At 37.0% G+C, this 24,167-nt stretch overlaps 2 protein-coding genes across 4 annotated transcripts in view; one reads left to right on the top strand and one right to left on the bottom strand.

Moving 5' to 3' along the window:
• The window catches only part of HNRNPH3 (heterogeneous nuclear ribonucleoprotein H3), a 7,810-nt gene extending 7,476 nt beyond the window's left edge, over positions 1-334 (bottom strand). For 2 of the 3 annotated variants that reach the window (XM_009290533.2, XM_009290534.2), the window contains exon 1: positions 142-334. The gene's annotated coding sequence lies outside the window, so the exon portion shown is untranslated. The remainder of the gene's footprint in view (positions 1-141) is intronic. The other variant, XM_009290532.2, reaches the window with a different exon arrangement.
• Positions 335-932: 598 nt separating this feature from the next.
• Positions 933-18,857, top strand: PBLD (phenazine biosynthesis like protein domain containing). Its single transcript, XM_019474920.1, has 9 exons — positions 933-1,157; positions 3,541-3,640; positions 7,174-7,272; positions 7,813-7,922; positions 8,080-8,109; positions 8,638-8,726; positions 9,886-10,064; positions 11,797-11,859; positions 18,247-18,857. Exons 1-9 carry the CDS (start codon positions 1,074-1,076, stop codon positions 18,357-18,359), a joined length of 867 nt encoding a protein of 288 aa, XP_019330465.1. The 5' UTR covers positions 933-1,073; the 3' UTR covers positions 18,360-18,857.
• Positions 18,858-24,167: the final 5,310 nt, after the last annotated feature.

The raw sequence follows: 24,167 nt of genomic DNA, 5'->3' as shown, positions 1-24,167 counted from the left end.
CCGGCTCCGACACCGCGCCGAGGGGCGGAAAGGCCCGCCCGCCTCAGGGCCCGAGCTCCCACCGCTATCGCCACCCTGCCTGCAGGCACCCCGGGCGGGCCTAGCCAGGGATCGCTCAGCCCGCTCTCCCTCTCCACTCACCAGGAGACCCTCGCACACCCCTCGACGTGCCCCGGCAGGAGCTTCTGCCAAGAAGGAAGCTCCTCCTCACTTCCAACCGGCCGGCGGGCTCGAAACCTACGCAACGAAGATGGGCAGGATGGCGTCCCGACCGCGCAAGTATCGCGATAGCCACGCCGCGCTCCTCAGCCCCGGCTGGGCGGCACCGGCACATGCGCGCCTCCGGGGAGAAGCAGCGACGGCGCATGCGCGGCGGATGGGGAGTTCCCGCCTATTCCTCTCCTAACTCTGCTTGAGGGGCGTCGGGGCGCATGCGCCCTAGGCCTGCGGTCACGCGGACCCTGTGTTCGCTTGGCGCCAAGCGGGCTCTGAGCTGGGAGCTCTTTGGCGGGTGCTGGCTGTGGCGCGTGCCCGTAGCGGCTGCGCGGGGATCGCCTCACGCAGGTGTCGGCGGCCGGTCGTGCCCTCGAGTGTCTGTCGCTCGGGGTGTCCGGCTCCCTCAGCGTAGGCTTGGGAGGGAGGATGGGGAAGGTGGTCCGGCATGGGCGCACGCGATGGCTGCCCGCGTGTCCTCGGCTTTGCAGCTGCGGTAAACCCGGACCCAGGGGGAACCTGGCACAGCTCCTGCCTTCGTAAATGCCTTACCGCGGGACAGGCTGGGTCGGGCGCTGTGGTGGAAGGTCCCGTTAAAGCGTTCTGGAGCTGGTAGCAGGCGATGCAAGAGGGAGGTTAAAATCTGTTTTAAAGAATTGAAAACAATCAGTGCTGAGCGCTGGGGGTATGGAAGGAGGCTTGAGTCCATGTGCGTGCTCGGAAGTGACAGGGTGGGGGGACTCTGGCTCCTCCTGCCATTAGGGAAATATTAACTTAGAGTTCTGCTACCATTTGGGGGTAAAACTGGTTAGAAAGTACCTTGCAGAAAACAGCTTAAGACTGAATAGGCACAAACGACAATGCAAATTCCTATTTTTACGGTTGATGCATTTACAAACCGGCCATTTTCTGGAAATCCTGCGGCAGTTTGTCTGCTTGAAAATGTAAGTTAAAAAAAATAACTTTTATGAGGCACTGCAGTGGCATTTAACACTCTACTTGACCTGAGCACTCAGCACTGCATTAGACTTTGCTTCCTTTACTCAGGAGTTCTGCTTGCAAGCATTGTTTGCTGTTGCTCCAGAATACAGATAAATTAGCACAAGGGTACTCTTTTTCCATCAGAACGATTTCATACAAGACATACTTTGTATTTTTTGTGGATTTTTAATTTTATTTTTTTAAGGAATATACTGGTTTTATTCTTACTGAGTTAAGTCAAAAAGAAATGGCTTAATCTATTAAGCCAATGGATTCAGAATGAAATCTCTGAAAGGAAATGCAGTAACAGAATCAGTACTCTAGTTTTTGAATGAAGTGTTAAAGGGTGGGTTTTCATTTTGGTGTGGGTTTTTTGGGGTTTTTTTCCCCTTTTTAATTTTTTTTCGTTCAATTTTTTCTCTTTCTATGGAAGGAAAGAGGGGGAGTATAGACCTGGATCTGAGTCTTTCACCAGTAGCGTGTCAGGTTCAGCTTGAGCCAAGTTTAAACAGCCAGTTTTTATTGCTTTGAAGTTGCATGGTAGTTTTAGTGCAATTGACAGTAGTCATCCTCCTCATCAAGGTGTTCTGAACAGTTAGTACTAATTGATACACTGTTGACAATTTCTACTAAAAACTAATTATTAAACTGGGTTAGAAATCTATAGGCCTTATATTATTTGTGTAGTAACAACTGATGAAAATTGTAAGTATGAAAATATATGTAGAGCAGTCAATGGCAATAGCTTGTACTGATAATATGAGTCCTTTCTAGATGTTCCTAAGCCTATCTAGATCTCATACAATATAGTCTACTTACCAGACCAGCTGAAGTTATGGTATAACCTGCTTACCAAACCAGCTGAGAACGTCTTACTTCAGAGGTATTTTTGCCCCCTTAAAATCTAAATAATCCCTCTCAGAATGAACTTACTTTAAAACTATAAGCTTCTAATTGCATTTTTATATTAATTTTACTTCATTACATTAGTATACTGTGAGGGCAACTTATTTGCATGTTGCCTTTGGAATGTAGAGACTTTAAAGTTTTTTCTACAGTACCTGGGGCTAGAGGATTTAGTGTCAAAGTTAAAGCTGAGATTCAGTTAAAGCTGAGATTCTAATTCATAATTTTATCCTAAGCTCCAAGAAAGTATGGTGCAGCTAGCAGCAATATTTCTGTTCTCTGTTCCCTTCAGAGTCTCAGCAGATGCTTTATGAAAACCGTTGGGAGTAATGCAAGAATGGCAAAACAAGCCCTTTCTGTGTTTCAGAAGTGCCACAGGATGGCAGTGTTTCAATAAAGTTATATTATTTTTAATAATGCTTTGGTTGGTCTTTGTTCTGGTTTAGTGTCTTTAGAGTAATTGACAGTCAGAACTATTTTCCTGGAATAAAGGAGAGGCAGTTGTTGCCGTAAAAAGTTAGAATGTTGTTTCATTGTATAGAATTCACTCTGCGAATAGAGGTCTATGATACACATCAGAGATTGTTTCATATCTGTAGTATGGGATCATTGGCTGAAAAGGATTAAAGTTATTAAGGGAAATAAGTAAAGTTTGCAGAGCAAATTTTTATCTGTCAGAGGTTGAACCTGACCAGGTCCACTCTGTACTTTGTTTCATTTGTATTTTAAAGACCAGATTCTCAAACCTGGCCAGTCAGCATAATTGTGAGGAAAGAGCAATGGAACAAGGGTGAAGTAGAATTTCATAAAATCACTACAGCTCAGGTATCCTGGGATCAATGTTCACTGGTTTAAATCTGCAGGCAGTTAGAGCAGAATGTAGTGAGCTCCAGCATTTTTGTTTTTCGGTTTATCTCCTCTCAGCTTCTACTGACTTAGCATATTGTTCCTGTTGTTCAAAGAGTAGTATCGAGGGTACAGCTGTAAGTGCTGATCAGCCATCTTGGCCATTGCCCTAGCCATTACTAGATACCTCTTACTGGCATGGATTTTTCAGAGTTATAAAAAGAGAGTTGTAGTTATTTTTAGATTATGTTAATAATGACTTCTCAGTGTGACTTTAATCACGACTTTAAAAAAATATTTGTGTTCATGGAAAGATTGAGTTTAGTTTTTTTGGTAATTTTATTTTCCATGTATTCCAAGAATTTGTAAACTAATAGGACAGATATTAGAAATACCCCATGTATCACAATGATTGAACCAGTCATCCCATTTTATGCTTAAAGTTTGTTTTTAGTCCCAGAAACTATTTTGAAATAAAAATGAATCTATGTTTTATTATAAATACAGTAATTTAATTTTCTTTTATTTGACAGAAAGTTTGATTCTGCATTTTTTTTGGCCTGCTTTTAATTAGATTTGTTGTTTCATCATTAGGACTTGGATGAAGATTTGCACCAAAAAATTGCAACAGAAATGAACCTTTCAGAAACTGCTTTCATCAGAAAACTGCACCCTGGAGATGACTTTACCAAAAGTGAGTGGTTCTGTTTACCCACCAAAATCTCTTACAAGGGAATAGGAAGACACTGTGGGTATATTTATAAGGAATGGTGCTAATTTGTAAGGCAGCCAAAGCCAAATCTTGGAATTGTGATGTATCTTACTTAATAATAATAAGCCTTTTGCACATGATTCTTTAAAGTATTTGTGCTGCATATCAAATTCATTTTGCAATATAGAAACATTTATTATTCATAAATTAGACCATTTGTTTTAGTGTCTTTTACTAAATAAGCAAGTTGTATATAGAAAATCTCCTAAAAATGCTATGCAAAGATCCTTCAGTTAATACTTCCATTACTACTAATAATATCCTGAGATAATTTCTTATTATACAAGCAGAAGAATACAGACAGGACGTGCTTATTCCATATGCACAAGACTGCAAAATGAGTAGACTCTGGCTTGGCTGTTCAGGAAATCATCAATAGGGTAACTGTAAGCTATTATTCGAGTTTGTCATAAAATCTCATAAGCTGTCTGTGGAGCCAATACTGGAAAATTCAGGTTTCCAACAAAACTGGGAAATCTGAAGTTGCCCAAATCAAACACATTAGGCTGCTCATTTGATTGGTTTGAGTGGAGGGACTTCACTGGTGTTCTTTGGTAGGGCATGTATATATGACGGGAGAGGAAATGGAGGGACACTAGACAAGGTAGAAAATATCAGACAAATACAAAGTTCAGTCAAAATCGCTTTGTGGATTAGTTTTCAGCTGAATCAGTTTGTTGAATCTGCTCTCTTTGCAGTTGTGTGGTGGCATGAGCCAAGGGGCTGGAACCCCCCTAGCCCAGAGTTAGATTCCAGGTTAAGGTATCATGTTGGCATGCCCTTGCTTTGATACGACATAGTGGCAGAGAGAGATAAACAGCTTCGGGGTTATCGTCTGTCTGAAAGAGGCCCTAGAACAGTATGCAAAGAAACTGTTCTTTGTCATTTGATTGGTTGTTCAGGGAATGGGATTTTGTACAGTCTCTGTAATGAAAGAGGATTTTCTTAAAGTAATAACTATCGTCACTTACTCCTATTGTTAATAAATTGGAATTTGTTTTAGGGTTAGACTAATTGCTTGAATCAAGAAGTGATAATACTTTTCATTTTTCATGTTAATGTTTTTCATGTTAACACCTTGCCAATACGTTTAATACATTTATTTATTTTCAAGTCATCCATATCCAACAGCATGTAAAATGCCAGCTTCTTTCTCATTAAAGTGCTTTTGATATTAATGGGAGTAGAGTTTGTGACATCAGACCCACACAGCTGCTGAAGAGGTGCACAGTTTTTTCTGAAGGAATTTAGTCACTGAGCTGCACCTGAGAATGTGTGTATTGGGGGGTGGTGGGAGCGAGATGAGACCAGGAACATTAGAATGTCATTTATGAGACTATCATCTGCTTCTGGAACATTAATTGGTGTAGTAAGGGCTCCTGGACAAAGAGAATTTTTTTGCAGGAGTATGAGTTTGTGATCAGTGCATTTAATTTAATTTTAATTTTAAAAAATCTACCTTATTTTAGGGATACATTAATTTTTGAGAGTACAAAATGTCTTCTCAGTCTGAGTACAGCTGTATGTCTCAAGCATCCAGGCAGGTGTTCTGGGTCACAGAGCTGGTCTGTCTCTGGTCGGTCCTGGCTGACTCCATTTCCTCCTGCTTTCAGCCACAATTGCCACTTGTGGGAGTGCATTTAACACCACAGGGCAGGCTCATAGCTGGGTTCTGCGTCTGCCCTGTCTCGGAGCACTTCTCTGCCATGTCCATTAGTTTCATCCACTAGGTTTTGTTGGGATTCTATTTGTTTTCATTAGATAGGGAACTGACTTTAATGCACTAATTTTTCACAGGGGCAATGACAAGACTTGTTTGTTGTTTTTTTTAAAATATTGTTTGTTTCTTTTGCACATTTTAGTTGTGTTTGTATGGTAATTATTCACTTGAAATATATTTTCATAAGCATTATCTTAAATGCCATGGTGCAAGAACTCTGCAAAAGCTACAGGAAACCAAGTATGGTGCACTTGGGTTCCAATTTTTTCAAACAACAAATAGAAATATGATTCTAGTGAAATGAGGGGTTAGTATACATTAGAGGCTTTTACCAGACTTGACTGGTGGTTTAAGCAAAATAATTCATAACTGACCTAGCTCCGATACAGGTTCCATTATACCAACAAAACTATCTTTAACCCCTAAAGGGTAACCCAGCCTGCAGGTGAATAGAGATCGCGACTGTGACTTCGTAGAATTCCATAATACACAAGGACATGGAGGTTTCATCTTCTAAATTCTCTACTTTATTACAGATTACCACAAAAATCACCACTAGCAAGTATACCTATGATTAATAAAGTGAAAAAAAAAAAAATGTATCAAGCTATTACAAATTATTATCAGTGATCAATAGTATAGCAGGAATCAGTAATAACAGCAAGAAGTATATATATAATATTACAGGTTACTACAAACTTACTGCTAGTCAATAATATGACAGTAGAGATGATAGATTACTTATGTGTGTATATATATGGTACCAAACACATTAAATAGATTCCAGAGGGGAGGACAAACGGATTCCAGAGGGGGACGCAGCCATCCCAGAAGTGGGAAGACAAACAAAACTGAGCCCAGAAGTGGGCCCAGAGGGGGACCAGTAAAATAACAGTCTTACTTCAAAGGTGATCTGTGTCATGGAGTTTGGAGTCAGCCATGTGTCCCCAGCAAGGGTCCATGATCTTGTAGAAAGTTTGTGCAGACCTGTTTAGGAAAGGGAAAAATATATGCAGCACAGAAAGTTCTCGGAGAGAGAAGCTCCATTTTGGGTAAAAATTAAGTAATTTTTATATCATAGAGACATAAGAGAACATACGACACCACCACTTCAAGAGGCCAGTAGATGCTGTTAATTTATATTTTTCATCTGGAACAGCCAATAGATGATGATGTTTTCTATTCTCTCAGACCAGTTTTTGTTTTTGCAGACTGTTTTCCTGTTCTTTCAGTTAGAACAGCCAGTGGCAGTTACTGATTCTTGCTTTCTCAGATGTTTTCCCCTTTTTCCAGACTATTTTTCACCTTTTCAAGGTGATAAGTTGCTGTTACAGTTTGTTGGTTTTATGCTTAGCAATTAAATCTCAGCATGTCTCCACTTTCTAGCTACCCAGCAGCACTTCAAAGGTGCCAACTGCACTTCTCAAGGATGCTTCTGGTTCCCAGGCCTAGTTCCCAGGCCGGCTGGCATTTTTATTCTGCAGCTTCTTTGCTCTTCTAACAAAGTAGCTTTCCTCCATTAGTAGTAGACTCCTTTTGTTGACCTGACTCAAAAGCAATAGCTATTCCAAAAATCAGTACAAAATAGGTTCCTAAAAGTGTGTTTAAGACCAAGACTGATTATAACATGCATTTTGATTAACTGAAATGTCATCGCTCTGTGTAAAGTTTTGAGATAAATGGAAGAAATAGACTTCTTCTACTTAATAACGCTAAATAAACTTACATTTTCAAGGTTCCTGCTTTGGACTCAGATGGTTCACCCCAGCCAATGAAGTTCCTCTCTGTGGTCATGCTACACTTGCAGCAGCTGCTGTGTTGTTTCACATACAAAGTATGTTTACAAGCTATTTATTACTATAACTACTTAGAAAATTTACTTCTAATTAAGAAGATCTCTATTTTCTACAACAGAGGCAATTAAATATTCAGAACATTTAGAGAACACATATGGAGATACCTTAGGTATTGTCTTCTACAACTGTAATTATAAGGTTGTAGTCTGATGCCCACACTTGGATTCCGATGCCCTACTATTACTCCTGTTGAAGAAAAGTGCTAAACATGCAAATGTTATCTGGGAGAGATACAGTAGAATTTGATGAATAGGGAATATTGCTCTTTCTGTTAAAAGGAAATTCCCATTCATTCTAGGAATGTGCAGGAAAGATTCACTGGCAATTGCTGTTTATTAGCCTCAGCAGATTATTTATCGAGTTAGTTGGGAATTTTTTCTCAGAATACAGGTTTACTGTAGTTATTATATTGTAGCTGCATAACTAACTTTTTCTGAATATACTGAACTACTCTAAGAGCTATAATAATTTAGATTCAAATTCTTATGTTTAATAATGTTGCAGTGTTCTCTCTCTAGAAAACACAAATTCAGTTCTCACATTTGTGACGCTGAGTGGGGAATTAAAAGCCAGACAAGTGGAAGATCATATTGTCCTGGACTTACCACTTTACTTAACCTACCCACAGGTCAGTCAAAATTTTATTCATTAAAGGCTTTCAAGGAAAGTATGTGTTTATGTTTGTATGTGTATGTAAGTATATCTGTCTGTCTGTAATTGGATGGATACATACATATATATGTTCTATTTTTTACAGTGTGGGTTTATTTTTTTTTTTGCTTCAGGTACTTCAGGAAGTACAAGAGTTAATAAAGGTAAAAAAAGAATCTATATGTGGTCTTAGAAGCACATTTATAATAGCTATACTTATTTTTGTATATTAAAATGGCTGAAAAGTGGCAACAGGGCATTGCTTGATGTACTCCTGAACTTGAAACAGTAAACTTTAAAGATCTGAGTCATGCAGCTCAGGAAATGGAATTCTCCAAAAGGCTGCAGTTGAACTTTTGTCTCCCGCTACCATTGACTGGAGTGTCAGTATTTATTTCAGTGGCATTTTCAGCCTATTGTATGCACGTGAGGGCAATCTAGTGTCCTTGCCCTCTTCTAGGTCCGTGAATTTCTTTCCAAGCTGACATATACAGAGCTCTTAGCACCTACCCCTAACCATTCATGCACTTAGTGCATTTACGTTTCTTGCTTGCGTGTACTTGAGGGCTGCATGAAACACTTTGCATAAGCCCTGTTCCAGCAGGGAATTTCTTCTATGAAAATGTTAAGGAAATAATATTTCATATTCAAATGACGACATTTTTCTTTGTCTCCTTTGACTTTTCCACCAGGCAGCCGTTGGTGACATGATTGTTCAAGATCTCCGTTATTCTCCTGACACAAAGAAACTCTTAGTCCGCCTCAGTGATGCTTATGAAAGGTGTCTTATACTTTTTTTTTTTAAATCAAGTGTGCAGAAATTGAGTCTGCTTATTTAACCTCTATTCCTTGTATACTAGGCTCTTTTGTCTAGTTTTAAAACAGGTGGAGATTAAAAACTCTAATTTAAACTCCTGTGTTAAATAGTTATTTTATCTTCTAATGTGAGCTTATTGAGCCTGCAAAGCTGAATAAGATCAATCTGAAATCTGTCTCCAAGAAAAGGAGGTGTAGGAAACAGTTTTAATGATGGTGTATTTCCCCCATCCATCTGAATAAAAAAAATGATCCAGTAACCTAGCAGGAAATTAGGAGTCTTGCTTCTCAAATGAAGAAGTAATAGTTGCATAGCTATAGAGGTCCGCTTAGTGAGACAGCGCACATTGACAGAATGCCATGGATTCTTATTCCCATTTGACTGTAATCTGCTTACGCATACTTAACAACATCATAAGTAGCTTTATAGAGGAAATTCCAATTCAAATTATTCCAAAGCATATGTTGATCTCAGAGAGCTGAATTTCATTGTTAAGTCAAGTATAATTTGGATATATATTGCCGAAACACAACTTCTTTAATCAGGCCAAATTACTATTATTTTCACTTGAAATTTGGCCTAACTAATGTTTAAAGATTGGGCTAGTGGGGAGATAGAAATATCCTCAGCTGAGTATTTATTATTTTTACTGTTTCAGACTGTATTTTGTAGGGAGGTATCGCAACTTCACAGACCTGAGACTGTTGTAGAATCCCATGAAGATCTGAATGGTGTTAGTTATTTGCTTGCTCTGAAAGGAGGTGGAGTGCTTACTCTTTGCCTTCTGTAGTGATGAAATATTTCTTTCAATGATTAAAATGTTGAAACAAAAGTGTGCTCTTTTGTAGCTAATATCCCAGGATGCTCTGTTTTCAGAAATAAATAGGAAATGCGTGGCTTGAACTTTTTTCTCTGCTCACTCAGAGTGTATTATATTCAGGGTAGTCTTCTGTCAAATGACATTGGGAGGACAATGCTAGGAATCTTGTCTCCTCTAACATTTTACTGTGGCTGTTTTGGGATCGTAGAGAAGATGATTTTGTAGTTTTATGTTTCTTTTCAATACTTAAATTCATGTAAAATGAAGAATATGGGCTATTAAAATTCTATAATTATATTCAAGGTCTGTGTTGGAAGAACTGCAAGTGAGCGCACAACGCTTTTTGTCAGCTGAAAAGACAGGAAAGGTGAAAGGACTCATACTCACTCTTAAGGGAAATTCCAGTGGAAAACATAAAGGCCATGATTTTTACTCCAGGTATTTTGCACCTTGGTATGGACTTCTGGAAGATCCTGTTACAGGTATGCGTTTGTGTGATAAACAACTACTACTTTTGTTTCAGTTCAATTAAAAGGTTCTTACTAAACTTCATGAATCTGGTTTTGTACTTTGGAGTTTCTCTTATAAATTACTGTTTTATGTGGATAGCAGGAGTGTGCTCATTAAACTGAAAACTTCATGGCTGATGCCAACTCATTCAGAAAAAATCAGCTTCTTGCTGTCATCAGGCCAGATATTGCTGTGTCTTTTTCAGATCTTTTCCCTGAAGTATTCCAATTAGTGAAAAGCAAGAGACTAGTTTGGTATTGAATGAGTATTACAGTAGAAGTTCATATCCACTTCTGTTGGTGTTCTGCAATTTTTTTTTTTTTTGCACTTCAACTGAGATCTCCTCTGGTTTCATGATACTTATTGTGGATATTCTCAGGCCTATGAATAATATGAACTCAGCTAATTGTATATTTAGGGGCAGGAAGACTAGTTCTCTGCCTGTTCCTTTGATGTTCCACTCAGTAGGTGTGATGATGATTGCTGCAGAATGATGTTATTTGCTTAGGTACCAGTTAATCACAGGTTAGTTATTAGTCAGCTGAGAACTTGGTCAAAAATGCTCATTAAATGTTTTGCTAAATAAAGATAAAACTTTCTTTGTTGGAATAATGCTAGTATTCAACACAGAAAGAAAGGTTTACAAAGAAATATAAGCTATGTATTTCAGTTATTTCTTAAGCTTTCAGTCCTGCGTTCTTGATAAAGCCAGGGTCAGAGTCTAGAAGGTTCCTGAATATCTGAGATTTTTCTAGGCTTGTCATAGAGCACTGTTGCTTGTCTTCCATCTTTAAGTGTCCTTTCTTTTATAGAAACAAATCTTTTTATTATATTGCTGAAGTATACTTTTAACAGTGTTATGGCTTTGTATTATATTTCTTTTCTAATGATTTCTTAATAATGCTACATGTCCTGGTGTCCTTGAGCCCTGATAATTATAGTTACTTCACAGTAGGGTTTCCAGTGGATTGTCTTTGCCCCTAGCTGCTTATGTAGACTGAAGCAGCATTTCTAGCTACGAACCTGAGAAGTCATCCTAAGTTTTTAAGCCATCTGCTGGTCAGGAAACAAGAAATTGGTCTTTTAGTTTTCAGAAGCTGTGGTGAGACCTTAAAGATCTCCTTGAGTAACATCCTGATACTTACCAGCATTCAAAACTGAAAAAAAAACCTGAGTTTTTTTTGTGAAAACTGTTAGGAGAGGAAATACTTTTGTTTTACACAGTGACTTCTATCCACCTGTTCCCATTCTTAAAAAATACTCAAAAGCCTATTCAGATTTTTGATGGGTAGCTGTTCATGTTTCATTGAATAACCTCATGTTTAGATGAATATTATTTTGTTATTAATATTTTGAGATTTTGTTATTAGGAAACTTCACTTTTGGTAAACAAATGAGTACTTTTGCTCAAGTATTGTAATCAGTACTATGTGTTATTCCTACCAATTGTGGCTAATCATGAAGCCCTCATCTAGGCAAAATTTCCATTGAAGCCAGAGGATGAGGAAGTAATACTGCTTTATCATAAATAAATGAAATGATAAAGCCTTAAGTTCTGTCTGCTGTGCAAACTCTTAGGTGTTTTTGCTGTAAACACACATATGGCACTTGATTTGTTCATGACATTTACATTTTGAATGTGCTTGCTCTATAAAGTAGTGATTCTAATTTAATTATGTACTTTGTTTTCCAATTTCTTTTAAGGATCTGCCCATGCTGTTTTAAGCAGCTACTGGTCAGAGCAGCTGGGGAAGAAAGAAATGCTTGGTAAGAGAAACTGTTTTCTTGCAAAGCTGCCTGTTTATGTAAAAGCTACTCACTAGAAAAGAAAAAGTTATGTTATTACTACAATCTAAACTGTAGCAATAACTCCCTATCCATTTTCTCAATATGAATAGAATATTATGTAGTATTTTGTGTGTGAGGTAGCTTTAAGAAATTGCTTTCTTTTCTACCCACCAGCAAGACACATCATGCCCACAGGGAGTTCGAAGTGTCAGTTTCTGGATCATAATTCTCTGCAGTTAGTTTTTGATTTTAAAACACACATATGGCACTTGATTTGTTCATGACATTTACATTTTGAATGTGCTTGCTCTATAAAGTAGTGATTCTAATTTAATTATGTACTTTGTTTTCCAATTTCTTTTAAGGATCTGCCCATGCTGTTTTAAGCAGCTACTGGTCAGAGCAGCTGGGGAAGAAAGAAATGCTTGGTAAGAGAAACTGTTTTCTTGCAAAGCTGCCTGTTTATGTAAAAGCTACTCACTAGAAAAGAAAAAGTTATGTTATTACTACAATCTAAACTGTAGCAATAACTCCCTATCCATTTTCTCAATATGAATAGAATATTAAGTAGTATTTTGTGTGTGAGGTAGCTTTAAGAAGCTTTCTTTTCTACCAACCAGCAAGACACATCATGCCCACAGGGAGTTCGAAGTGTCAGTTTCTGGTCATAATTCTAGCTGGGGAAGAAAGAAATGCTTGGTAAGAGAAACTGTTTTCTTGCAAAGCTGCCTGTTTATGTAAAAGCTACTCACTAGAAAAGAAAAAGTTATGTTATTACTACAATCTAAACTGTAGCAATAACTCCCTATCCATTTTCTCAATATGAATAGAATATTATGTAGTATTTTGTGTGTGAGGTAGCTTTAAGAAATTGCTTTCTTTTCTACCCACCAGCAAGACACATCATGCCCACAGGGAGTTCGAAGTGTCAGTTTCTGGATCATAATTCTCTGCAGTTAGTTTTTGATTTTAGCTTTTGGATTTTAGTTGTCATAAGCTTTCATCATAACTGAAGCTTGGTGAACTTCAGATGATGTTGTTTATGTGTTTTGATTGAATTTTACTTTACTACTTGGTCTTTATGGCTTGCATTTCGGGTATTGGGAACATGTATTGGTATTTTCATTAACGATGTGTACTTTTCAGTACAATTTGGACAGTGTTTCCCTTTCCCTTCATGTATATTAAGATGAGACTGAAAAAAGTCATATGGTTTTTGCCTGATTTTGGAATTTTCTTGAGAATTACTCCAGATTAATCCCTTCAGTGACTTCTTTAGGAAACTTCGGGTTTAGAATAGCTAGTGTTATTATGGCTAGATAAGAAAAGATGATGTATTTTTAACATTCAGATTCTACTTACAGAATGTGCTTTATGGTACAGGATTTTTTCTAGTTTCTGATACATCTGTGCATTTAGGTATGAAGATCAGTTTTCCTCAGGATGATGATCTTTTACATGGTAGCAAGGAAGGATATAAGAAAGAATAGTCACTTATGTTACAAGAACAGAAAGAACGTGACTGACCTTAAATGTGTAAGAATGGGGACAAGATACATGGGCATTGGCAAATTTTATTTGTTTGTGATTTTATTTGCAGTCTTACTTTTAAATGATTAAGCCTTAAAGGAATCTGAGATGACTAGACCTCTGAAGTCACAGAAGAGATTTATTGGTATTCTTTCAATCAATGAGATATGCTTATTAGATCACGTATTTGTTGTTAAGCAAGAAACTGAAGAACTAGGTGGAAAAAAACCAGAGAAACTATTAATACATGAAAACACTAGATAAAGAGGCATTGAGTGTCTTTGCTTCTCATGTTTCTAGTGCTTTGCCAGAGAATGGGAGAACAGAAGCAATACAAAATACCCTAGTCCCTATCTGGTTCCCTAAGAGCGGGCAGGGGATTACAATTCTTTCGTGCACCTGACAACAATTAAGTCTTTGGTAACATTTAGTTTAGAACAGAGATTGGATCCATGAACTGATAAGGTTCCTTGTCCATAAAAGTGAACGCTTAGCCAAACAGCTACCTTAAACATAAGCCTTCCTATATTTGGTCAAATGAATCTCAAAATGGATTTTCTTGAGAATAAGGTCTTTAAAGGATCTGTTTGCGCTCCATAGCTCAGTATGGTAATCCACAATGACTGAGACCTTCTCCATTGTGGATTGAAGGAAAGGTTTAACATTCTGTTCTGAAGATCTCGTATTTGCATTGACATCACCCAAATCTGTGATAGTTTCCATAATATTGGGGGGAAAAATCCCAACATATTTTCTGAAGAGGAGAAACGGTCTTTGGTAATGCATCCTTATGGACTGGCTGTTTCTCAGAAGATTTTGACATTTTTGGATGTTAATGTGGAATTTGAAACTCTTATGTGCCATCTATAGACACTGCTTCTTTAAGTAATGAAATAGACAGGAATTCTGTCTGTATTTTTAAATGATACTTTCTACCTGTTTTGCTTTTTTATGTATTTTGTATGTACTGTGCCATTTCCTCTTTTAGAGAAACTATATCAAGCAGCAAAGGCAATTGATACTGTAATCAGCTTCTCTAATGTGTTTAGCACAAAAAAAAGTCCTATCTTCCCACCAGATAGATTTTTTTTTTTTTCTTTTTTTCATATTTCATGCATATATGTCCTCAAACTTCTTTTGGGGTAGAAATCATACAAAACTGATTTAAAGAGAACAAGTTAATTTGAGGTCTGATCAACGTGTGGTCTCTACATGTGTTTACGAGAAGTAACTTTTCCTTACATGCACGTGACTGAAGGGTATCAGGTAGTACTGGGGTGAATTCTATTACTAATGAGATTATTTGCAAAAGATGGCTGGCAATCAAGAAGATTCCATATCACCGAAGATTAATAAATAAGAGCATCTTTTGACTTTTTAGAAACCTTTGTGGTAGCTTCTGTACTATCTGTAATATCCGATAGCTTCCTTTTTTTGCAAGAATAAAGGAAGATTTTCTTCCATAAAATGAAAGATCTGTTAGTTCCAAAGTAGATCACATATGAAATAATGTAAAAATGAGGAACATTAAATCTATTGTCAGATCTCTCTGGGTTTTGTGACCTCAGAGGAGGTCAGCTGCATCTCTGCTGAAGTATCAGACATAATTTCCTGTGTTTGGGTTCCCTTCCTACTTTATTAGACCAAATTGTCAAACAACAACCACCCCCATCAACTACAAAGAGAATTTTCCAGTCTTTTTACAAGGTGAAATCCTTTATGATCTTTCTTGAAACTATGTACATGTCCTTGAATTTAAGCTGAGTATTAAATCAGAGTTCAGTATCAGTCTTTGCCTTTTTTTCATTTGAAGTCTCTGCAATATTTCAAAAATTATAATCTCTCATATCAGATGTATAGTTTCATAATTGCTAATGAACGCAACATGTAGCAACTGTCTCTGTATCCAGCCTTTCACATAGTTTTCACATTTCTAAGATAACATTTATAAACATGCATAAGGAATTCGATATAACCAGATTACAGAAGACTTTCCAAATTATTGTGAAGAAAAAGGGCTTTATCCAGGACAGATTTTAATCTCAGGTGAAGCTAGAGGAATCTTTCTGTACCTGTTTACTTCAGACAACTGTATTAATTTGTGGGGAAATTTTGGTTCTTGTTACTGCCTTTAAGTTCTCTGATTCCTTCCCAGTACAGAACAGGTTTATAGCTTTTTTTTGGGAAAAAAGAAACAAAACAAAAACCAAAAACCAAACCTTACTTTGATAACTATAAGATCATACTTTCACAAATTTTGCCAGGATTTCTTTCAACACAAAGTCTGTCCCATCTTCTAACTTTTCAGTATCCTCACTTTTCAGTATCCTCACTTTTTTTTTTTTGTGAAGAAGTTGCTTTATTAAGGTAGAATAAATCTACCTGTATTTAAGTTTTTGCTAATTTGAATTCTCAAGAAGTGAAGAGTTTTGCAGAGTTAATTCCAGCTTCCATCTTTCTCAGGTAATCTCAACATATAGATTGACCACATCAGATTTATACACAAGTGTAACATTTCTGCTAAAGGAGAGGTGTTTCCCTCCATCTATCACCAGATTTATCTACCTTCTTTCTTAGAATAAAAAAAAAAAGTCTTGGAGTTCTTAACATCACTTAAGTTAAAGGGACAAGTGCTTCTTTCATCAGTCCTTTTATAGGGTTTAGAAATTCAACCAAAATAATGGTGATTTCTAAAAATAGATATTTTTACAAGAGTGGCACTTGTTCCTGAGTTGATGTCATTGTGATGATGTCATGAAGAAAATCCATTACTTCTCAAATTCTGAAATAGTCATTTAGATACATCTAGGCTGATAAGCTCCTCAAAACAACAGGATAATATTAGTACAAGGCCACTGGCTGCCTTGTGAATGCAGTGGTGCATGATTCTATCTATGTTTCTGTGATATCAGCATGCTCAATCTCACAGTCCTTGTACCTACTCTTAAACTTCCCTCTGTCTCAGCTTGATCACAGAGGAATTCAGGGCACTGTGAATTCAGCTGTTATGTATTATTTCTACAGATCAGAATGTACATACTTGTTTTCATACAAAATGTATAAAATGTATATGTAGTATGAGATATTCCTAGTCAGTATAGACGTGGGTGGACGTACAACAACTTTGTGATCCAAAAGGCAAGTGCACATCAGAGATGCTTGAATGTCTCTGGAGACACTGCTATTAAATGAAATCCTCTAGGTACTGAAATGTTCCATGCAGGTCTGTTTACTTTCAGACATAGTGTGAAATATCAATGCTTCTGTGTGAGAGAAAGAAAAGATCAAGTATTATTTTCATATAAGCTTGGGTGAAGTTTTCTTTTGTGTTTTTTTTTTTCTTCTACTTTGAAGGTTTCTTTAAAAAAAAAATGAAATGGACCAGTATCAAAACAGTCTCAGTAATCCTGCCATGAAACAGACAGCACTGGTTCCACATTTAAAGAAAGAAAAAAAAACCACCCAACCAACCTCTGAAGATTTAAAATAATTAATCTCTCTTATTTAAATCTGCTATCATGAGGGAGTGGGAGAGTTTAGCTGCGTATCGCCACTTGGCAATAATAATTGATCTAATTTAGCATGGTCTGGATCTCTAAGTGTGCAAAATATTCCAATTGAAGTCATTGCTCCATACGTAGATGTTGTTCTGACAAGTTAAAAACATTAACCGGTAGTTCTGTAAATGGAAAAGAACAGAAAGTATCAATCTTTCTATAGCTTCTGTTTCCACTGTTTTGGAGTGTTTGCTTTGTCTGAGAATCTAATATCCTGTTATAAGGAAGAGCTGTCTTGTCAGCTGTGGCTGAGAAATTGTTTTAAAGCGTACAGTATATATGCTATCTGTTGAAGATCCTATGCTCTGTTGGGATCTGAATACAATCTCTACCCAATTGACAAATTGTGGGTTTGTGAGGAAAAACATGCCCTTTGGCTTTGAACAACTTTTGTAGTAGTTGGAAATTCATTGAGTAAGGAGACTGTGAAGATTAATGACTCATCATCCATTTACAGCCTTTTACAAAAACACCGCTGTATGAAACTCAAACCTTTGTTAAATGCCATCTGAACCAGACCGTTTTCTGATCAAGTAATTGTGCAGCTAAAATTGGACTACTGAACAAGTCTACAGACTCAACGTGCTGAGTGAGCGTTATTGTCCCACCTGTGTATGACTAAACAGTTTAGGCAAAAGTTCGGTTTTGTAATTACTTACAAGTGGAAGGCTATTTCTATTTAAACTTTATCCAGATGTATTAAATGATATATTCAGGATTATATAAATCAGTATCTGTTCCTGTCTATGTAGGAATTCGATCTCAGTTTGTGACAGCTGAAACAGCATCTATGTTTCTTTGTAGACTTTTTCCACTGGCTGGTTGAGTTTTATTTACCCATTAGCTAAACGCGTTCTTTGAACCTAGTATCTACTTCATATGTTCAATACTGGTGAAGTGGTTCTTCATTCTTGTGCAGATAATACTTGGTGTTCTTCCTTCTTACCTACAGAAACTGTCTATCCCATGAATGGGAGAATTCAAGACTTCTTTAGATATACAAAGGAAACTTGGTTGGCTACGTCACAGCAAACTATCATTCACTACTTGTATTAACTGGCATCTGTCAGACTCAGTAGACCAGTTCTAGTCTGAGATACACCCTCAGCTAATCTTCATCCGTAAAGACAATTCATCCAGGGTGTCCCTGGTGCAGTGCTTGCCCTGGTGCTGCTTTCTTTCTGGAGACAGAGGCCTCATTTCCCTGAGTTTTCATGGATTTTTGAATAATTTGTTATAGATACTAGTTTTTTAACTGTGGATTCTTGTTTCTGTTTAGCTTTTCAATGTTCCCGCCGTGGAGGAGAGTTGAAGATCTCACTGCGTAATGATGGAAGAGTTGACATTGCGGGGCAAATTGCTGTTGTATTAAAAGGAAACCTGACTTTCTGAAGATATTGACACTAACAATTTCATCTCCCGCACTTTCACATTATTCATATTATGCTGATTATATCTTAGCTCTAGGCAGTGAATCACCACTGTGCTCAAAAGTCTTTGATTACTTATTGTCCATCTTTAAAAATTGCTTGAAAATGCTCACTTCTAATCTTCAAGATCCTTGGTATTGTTTTCTTCACTTTCATCTTGCCACTTCATATGTACACTGATCTCGGAAAATGTCCAAGGACAGCTACCTTGTTTTTCTGCTTTTAAATGATTCTTTTCTTTATTTCCAATTTTCACGTTAAAAGCCATTCCTGCTTCCTGTATTGAATTGTAAACTTTTCTGATTGATAAAATAATCAAACTTTTTCCATATTCAGTCATTCTCCATGAAATCTGACTACAGTCCTTTAAAAAAAAAAAATCTCTCTGCCATATATTGAAATGATGCTCATATGTTCATTAATTTACTTGAATTAAAATATGAAAAAAAATGGTTTAGAAATGTGCTTTATGGTTCCCTTTTTATGAACAGTATTTTTCAAAGATGAATGGTATTGCAGTGGCTTGTAGTACTGCTGCTTAGTCAATATTTTAATTAAACTTTTAGCAGAAAGATTTAAGAGATTGACATAGTGATGCACATAAAACTGGTTAAAATCTGAAAGAAAACCTTACTGGTTACAGCAGTATCATTTACCTTTCAAAGACTGAAGATTTGCTCCTAAATTAACAGTTTCTTCTGTAATTTTCTTCATGAAATGTACTGCTTCAGATTTTGTCGCTTTCTCCTTTAGTGTTCTTGTCTTTCTCTGAATTTATTAGGAATATTGAACTGTTTCAGTTACTCTAGCTAAAACTCTGTTTTCCCTTTCAAATCACTTTTGTCCTAAGCTTTGCTTTAGTTCTTTTCCTTTGCAATATTTCAGGCTGAAGTATTTTGAACTCAAAGGCATTTTCATACTTTGGGAATAGCTGCATGTCAGCCCTTTATAAATGATGAGGAACTTAGTTGTGCCAAGTTGCCCTATTTCCAGTTATTTTGAATTTTATCATAACTTGTAACTTACATCTTACTTAAGCTTGAGTAGCTGGAGGCAAGTAGCAGTGTGAGAATCCAAGGATATTTGGATTGTTTTGCTGCATTTGCTACTTCCTGCTGGCTTATGCAGAGTGAATCTGGCCCATAATCTGAGACGCTTTGGAAAAAAAAAAAGCCCTCCTTTAAGAATATAAATGAACTAAAGAAGCAATTATTGTTCTCCCATCCACATTTAACAAATAGTACAATTATTTTTTTTACTCAAGGGGACTAATAATGAACAAAGCACAGTAAATTTTAAATATACTTGCTATCTAAATTTCCTGACCAAACCAATATCTTTGCTGCTTAATGCATTTTTTTTTTTATAGTTTACTACTACTTTGCTTCTATTTCTGTTCAGGATACAAAAATCACCAGAGCTCAGGTGGGAGACCATGCAGTAATGTGTTTGTAATCAACAGCTTAGTTAATCAGCCATGATTTATTAATGATGAATTAATTATACCTGATTGTGCAGTTCTGCTGCCTAAATGGAGCTTTAAAGGAGTTATTTTATTAATCATCACTGTGCTAATTGCAGACACTTACAGAAGGATTGCTAATTAAACATGCAACCATATGCAAAACAAGCAAGGCTGCTGAGAGTGGCAAGAAAAAGAGCACTCATTTTCTGAGTAGCAACTTTATTTTCATGAAATATTGCGTAGTTCACCTGGTGATTCTAATTACTCACTAAGACTTATTTTAATACATTGCATATTTTCAGTCAACAGTAAAGGAAATTACTTGTTGTGACAAATTCTGTCCATCTTTCCTAGTGCAAAAAATAGGTTGTGTGAACTTCAAATAAAATTATTTAGAATTTGTGTGGCCTTGTTTCACGTTTTCATGTGAAGGATTTACCTGTTGGTTTTATTAGCTGTATATAGTTAATCTACCTTAACTATCTTAACTTTGAGCAAGATCCTGAATGCTAAGTTACCTTAGCATCAAATGAAACGTCTGACTATACTTGAAATGAGAATTCAGACTCAAAATCGCATGAGTTTCACATCAAGAAGAGGAACACAGTGGTGTTTAACTATGTTAATTTCCAAAAGCCAAAGTCAGCACGGAAAATGAAGAAAGGAAACAGTACTTAGAGGTAGATTTCTATGAAGTGGCTACTATAATTTAAACAAACATTAGTGCCATGTGATCTTCAACCTATGCAGCACAAATGTTAGGTCCTTATAATGCTAAAAACCATCTCTTTAATAGAGCTATAGAATTTCATGCAGACTTTATCATCATGGACTTTCCATGAACTCTCTTTTTAATGCAAGTTGCTAGGCCTTCCTCATTAATTAAATAAAACTTTGTTTAAGAGAGAATTTTCTGGAAATGACTGTATAATATTACAATTATTAACATAGAAGTTTGGAATTTAACGTTTCTCTAAGAAAATAGTTAACTTGCATTGTTTTGATTAAGATGTCAAATCAAAAGTTAAATTAAGTGAAGATACTAAGTGGAAGGTTGGAAAAATGCAATGTCTCTTTGTTTAGTGTTTCTGGTGCAGAGGATTTGCAGAACTGTTTTGTGCTGCACTCTTAATTAAGACTGTAGCATAGGGATGTGTTGAACCAAGAGCAAATTATGTGAAGGGAAAATACAATTCCAAAAATTCCTGTGCTCTTGAGTGTTTATCATGAGTGTCCAACAGAAGGTCATTAAGTTACAGGCCACCATCAGTTTTGAGTAAATCCCTGGCTAGATCCATCACCCAAAACATGAACATTTAAATGCATGTTTGCTCATTGTACTTCTTTGGTGTGTGCCTCTGCAGAGGCATAGCTCATGTAGGGGCCAGGAAGAAAGCACGTAACCACGAGGAAGGAAGCAATACAAGAAAAAAAAATATTGAGCAACAGAAACCATATAAGTTTGTTGCTATGGAAATGAATGTACAGCTAAAAGGGATTAAAAGAAAATGGGAAGCCTTTTTTTTATTCAATAAGCCATTTAACGGGTTTGCTTAAAGGATTCATGAAAATACTTTGCATTTCTTTTGTGTTATCTAGATGAGGATAGACAGAAAACATATATTGAAAAGTTGTTACCAAAACTGGAAAATTTTGCAAAAGGTGGGAATAAAAGATCTCACAAATGCGTACACAGCAAGAGGTCATAGAAGGGAGCCATGTGTTCCATCAGGGATAGGAAGGGAAATTAGCAACAGATGAGGCAGTTATTTCTGGGAAAGGAAAGATTTCTTTGTCTCAGTATTCATCAGAGTGACAGGGAAACATGCCAGGAACAGAGGGAACCTTCCCAGAAGTAAAAAAAGGAAACTAAATGAAAATTAAGGGTGATGCCAGATCAGGTAAAAATTAAATTAGTTCAATTAAAAACTGAAAAATCTGCCAATTAAGCAGTTTGATTCCGACTTCTAATTTTTTTTTTCCCCAAGAGGAGTAGATCTGTCTTTAAAGTAATTACCAGACTTAAACAAAAAGACAGAACAAGGGATTTTTCTCAATTGCTGAGTCACTGTCCTTTTATTTCCTAAAATTTACTACAAAAATTAAACATTTTCAAAAGAATGGGAAAGTAGAATAACAAAACCCAATATTACCAGATAGTCGAAAAGTGTGAAAATTTTTTTACTACAGGTCAGTTTTAGACTAAGACTTTTAGTTTAGACTTAACGTCTAAAGCAGAATTTGAAAAAATAAACCTTTCTAACTCTGTTGGTTTCTTTAGTGAGAGGTTCCCTTTGACTTGTGTTTTTGCCTCACTGATTGGCAAAGGAGGACATTCCCTGGTTTTTAATGTCATGAATCATATAAGCCTAAGTTTATCCACTTACCAGTGTTCCGTGACTTTTTTTGGTGATACACCCAAACCAAGAAACCACTTTCCCACATGTAATTTTTGCCCTGTTAATAATTACAGGGTAGATAAAATACATTAAGCAAACTCAAGAAAAATTCTCAAGAATGTTTCTAGAATTGTGAAGAGGAAGGAGTTTGAAGGAGAGGAAGTAGGTTTGTGAGGAGAAGGAGGTGTAATGCCTGTGTAGAGACTGTAATATGTGATCATAATTAAAACACTTAAGGGCATGCCCTCAGTTTTTGCCACTAGTTGAAGTTAATGATGCAAAGACAGTTTGTATGATCTGGGAGTCGGGCTGAGAGATGGTAGGCCAGAGAAGAGATTATGTAGAAGTTTGAAGGAGAGGAAGTAGGTTTGTGAGGAGAAGGAGGTGTAATGCCTGTGTAGAGACTGTAATATGTGATCATAATTAAAACACTTAAGGGCATGCCCTCAGTTTTTGCCACTAGTTGAAGTTAATGATGCAAAGACAGTTTGTATGATCTGGGAGTCGGGCTGAGAGATGGTAGGCTAGAGAAGAGATTATGTAGAGTATAGTAGAGCTGGAGCAGAGTATGAGGTGCAGCAAAGCCAGGAACCTGAATTTGAATTCAAAGGTATTCTCTACTGATCGTTTGCTATGCTTTGGACCCAAACCAAAGGGGTCTTACCAGGGTGCCCATCCCACCAAGCTCAATTCAGGTGGGAAATGACAGCTGGAATTCTTGAATTTTTCTTTTGTTTCGGAAAGCCTCCTTTCTCCATAAATGTTTACAGCTGTAAACAGAAATAAATTATAATCTTAATGACTATGATAATTTCAGTCCCCCATATTCAGAAAGAAATGGCTCCTTTCTGAACAAAATCTGTTCTAAAAACAGCCTTTTGGACTTCAATATGTTTATGCGTAGCAGCTTTCTGAAGATGTGTCTGATTGACTTACATATTTAACATGGCAGCCTGTGTTTTTAAGGAGTATGGTTACTGCAACTTTCAGAAACCTTTTGGCAGTTAATAGGAACAATAAACAAAGTACCCTCTTAATAGCAAACTGCAGGCACTTTCTCAATAAAGTTACAGTTTCAGCAGAAAAAAAATGTAGATTAAAAGGAAACACCTGCTCCTGTAAATTACTATGCTGCAGGTAGCAACCCAGGAGACTCTGCAGATGGTTCTGTATTTGCAAACCTGACCTCACCACCCCTTCATCAATCTCTGACTGATTGATTCTCTCCAAAGTAGAACCCACCATATCCCAAGGTACTAGAAGACACCTTTGAATTAGTCCCAGTCAGAATACCAATTAAGTGCTACTTGTGTTTCAGTTTGGAAGTTCTTAAAGGATTCAATTTTCTCATCGAGCACTAGCACTGACTAAAAGGTGGTACAGTCAGACAGTTCCAGGAAGAGCTCCAGAGGGAATTGTACTTCAAGAGGTGTAATCTCTGCTAGATTTCCCTGCTGACTGGGAGTGTGGATTAAGTTGTGCTATGCCCTAGGATTTTGCGACGGACAAAAAGAAGGTGGAATCTTGATCCTTAAAATGGTACAATATGAATTCATCACTTCAGTTAGCCTTCCCTGCCAGCCAAGAAAAAGTAGAAGGGAGATCATAAGTTCTGTATGTTGATTTTCCCTCCTCAACTGTTTTCAGGCATCTTACTTCTGTTATTGAGATCTGAGACTGATTATGCTGCTCTTTTCTTAACTAGGACAAATTTTCTCACGTGCTTCTTCCAATGTGTACCTATGCAAAGGCCTTGTACAATGTATTGAGACCAGTCTAATCAATACATCCTTTTTCTTTGTGGAAGAATACATTAACACCCTTGCTAGAAAACAACCCTTCTGAAAACAAGCTTGTGTTCCTTGTCCAGTCTTACATTTTCCTATTTTGTCACCCATACTGCTCA

This window comes from Aptenodytes forsteri, unplaced genomic scaffold, assembly GCF_000699145.1.
Source record: "Aptenodytes forsteri isolate BGI_AS27 unplaced genomic scaffold, ASM69914v1 Scaffold349, whole genome shotgun sequence".
NCBI classification, from domain to species: Eukaryota; Metazoa; Chordata; class Aves; order Sphenisciformes; family Spheniscidae; genus Aptenodytes; species Aptenodytes forsteri.
This window is presented reverse-complemented; position numbering and strand designations above follow the sequence as displayed.

Bases quoted from the DNA above. Each gene is read 5' to 3' on its own strand.
- PBLD (XM_019474920.1), top strand. From the start codon at position 1,074: ATGCAAATTCCTATTTTTACGGTTGATGCATTTACAAACCGGCCATTT. The intron at 7,273-7,812 runs GTATGTTTACAA...TTCTCTCTCTAG, and splicing joins TGTGTTGTTTCACATACAAA to AAAACACAAATTCAGTTCTC. The intron at 10,065-11,796 runs GTATGCGTTTGT...ATTTCTTTTAAG, and splicing joins TCTGGAAGATCCTGTTACAG to GATCTGCCCATGCTGTTTTA.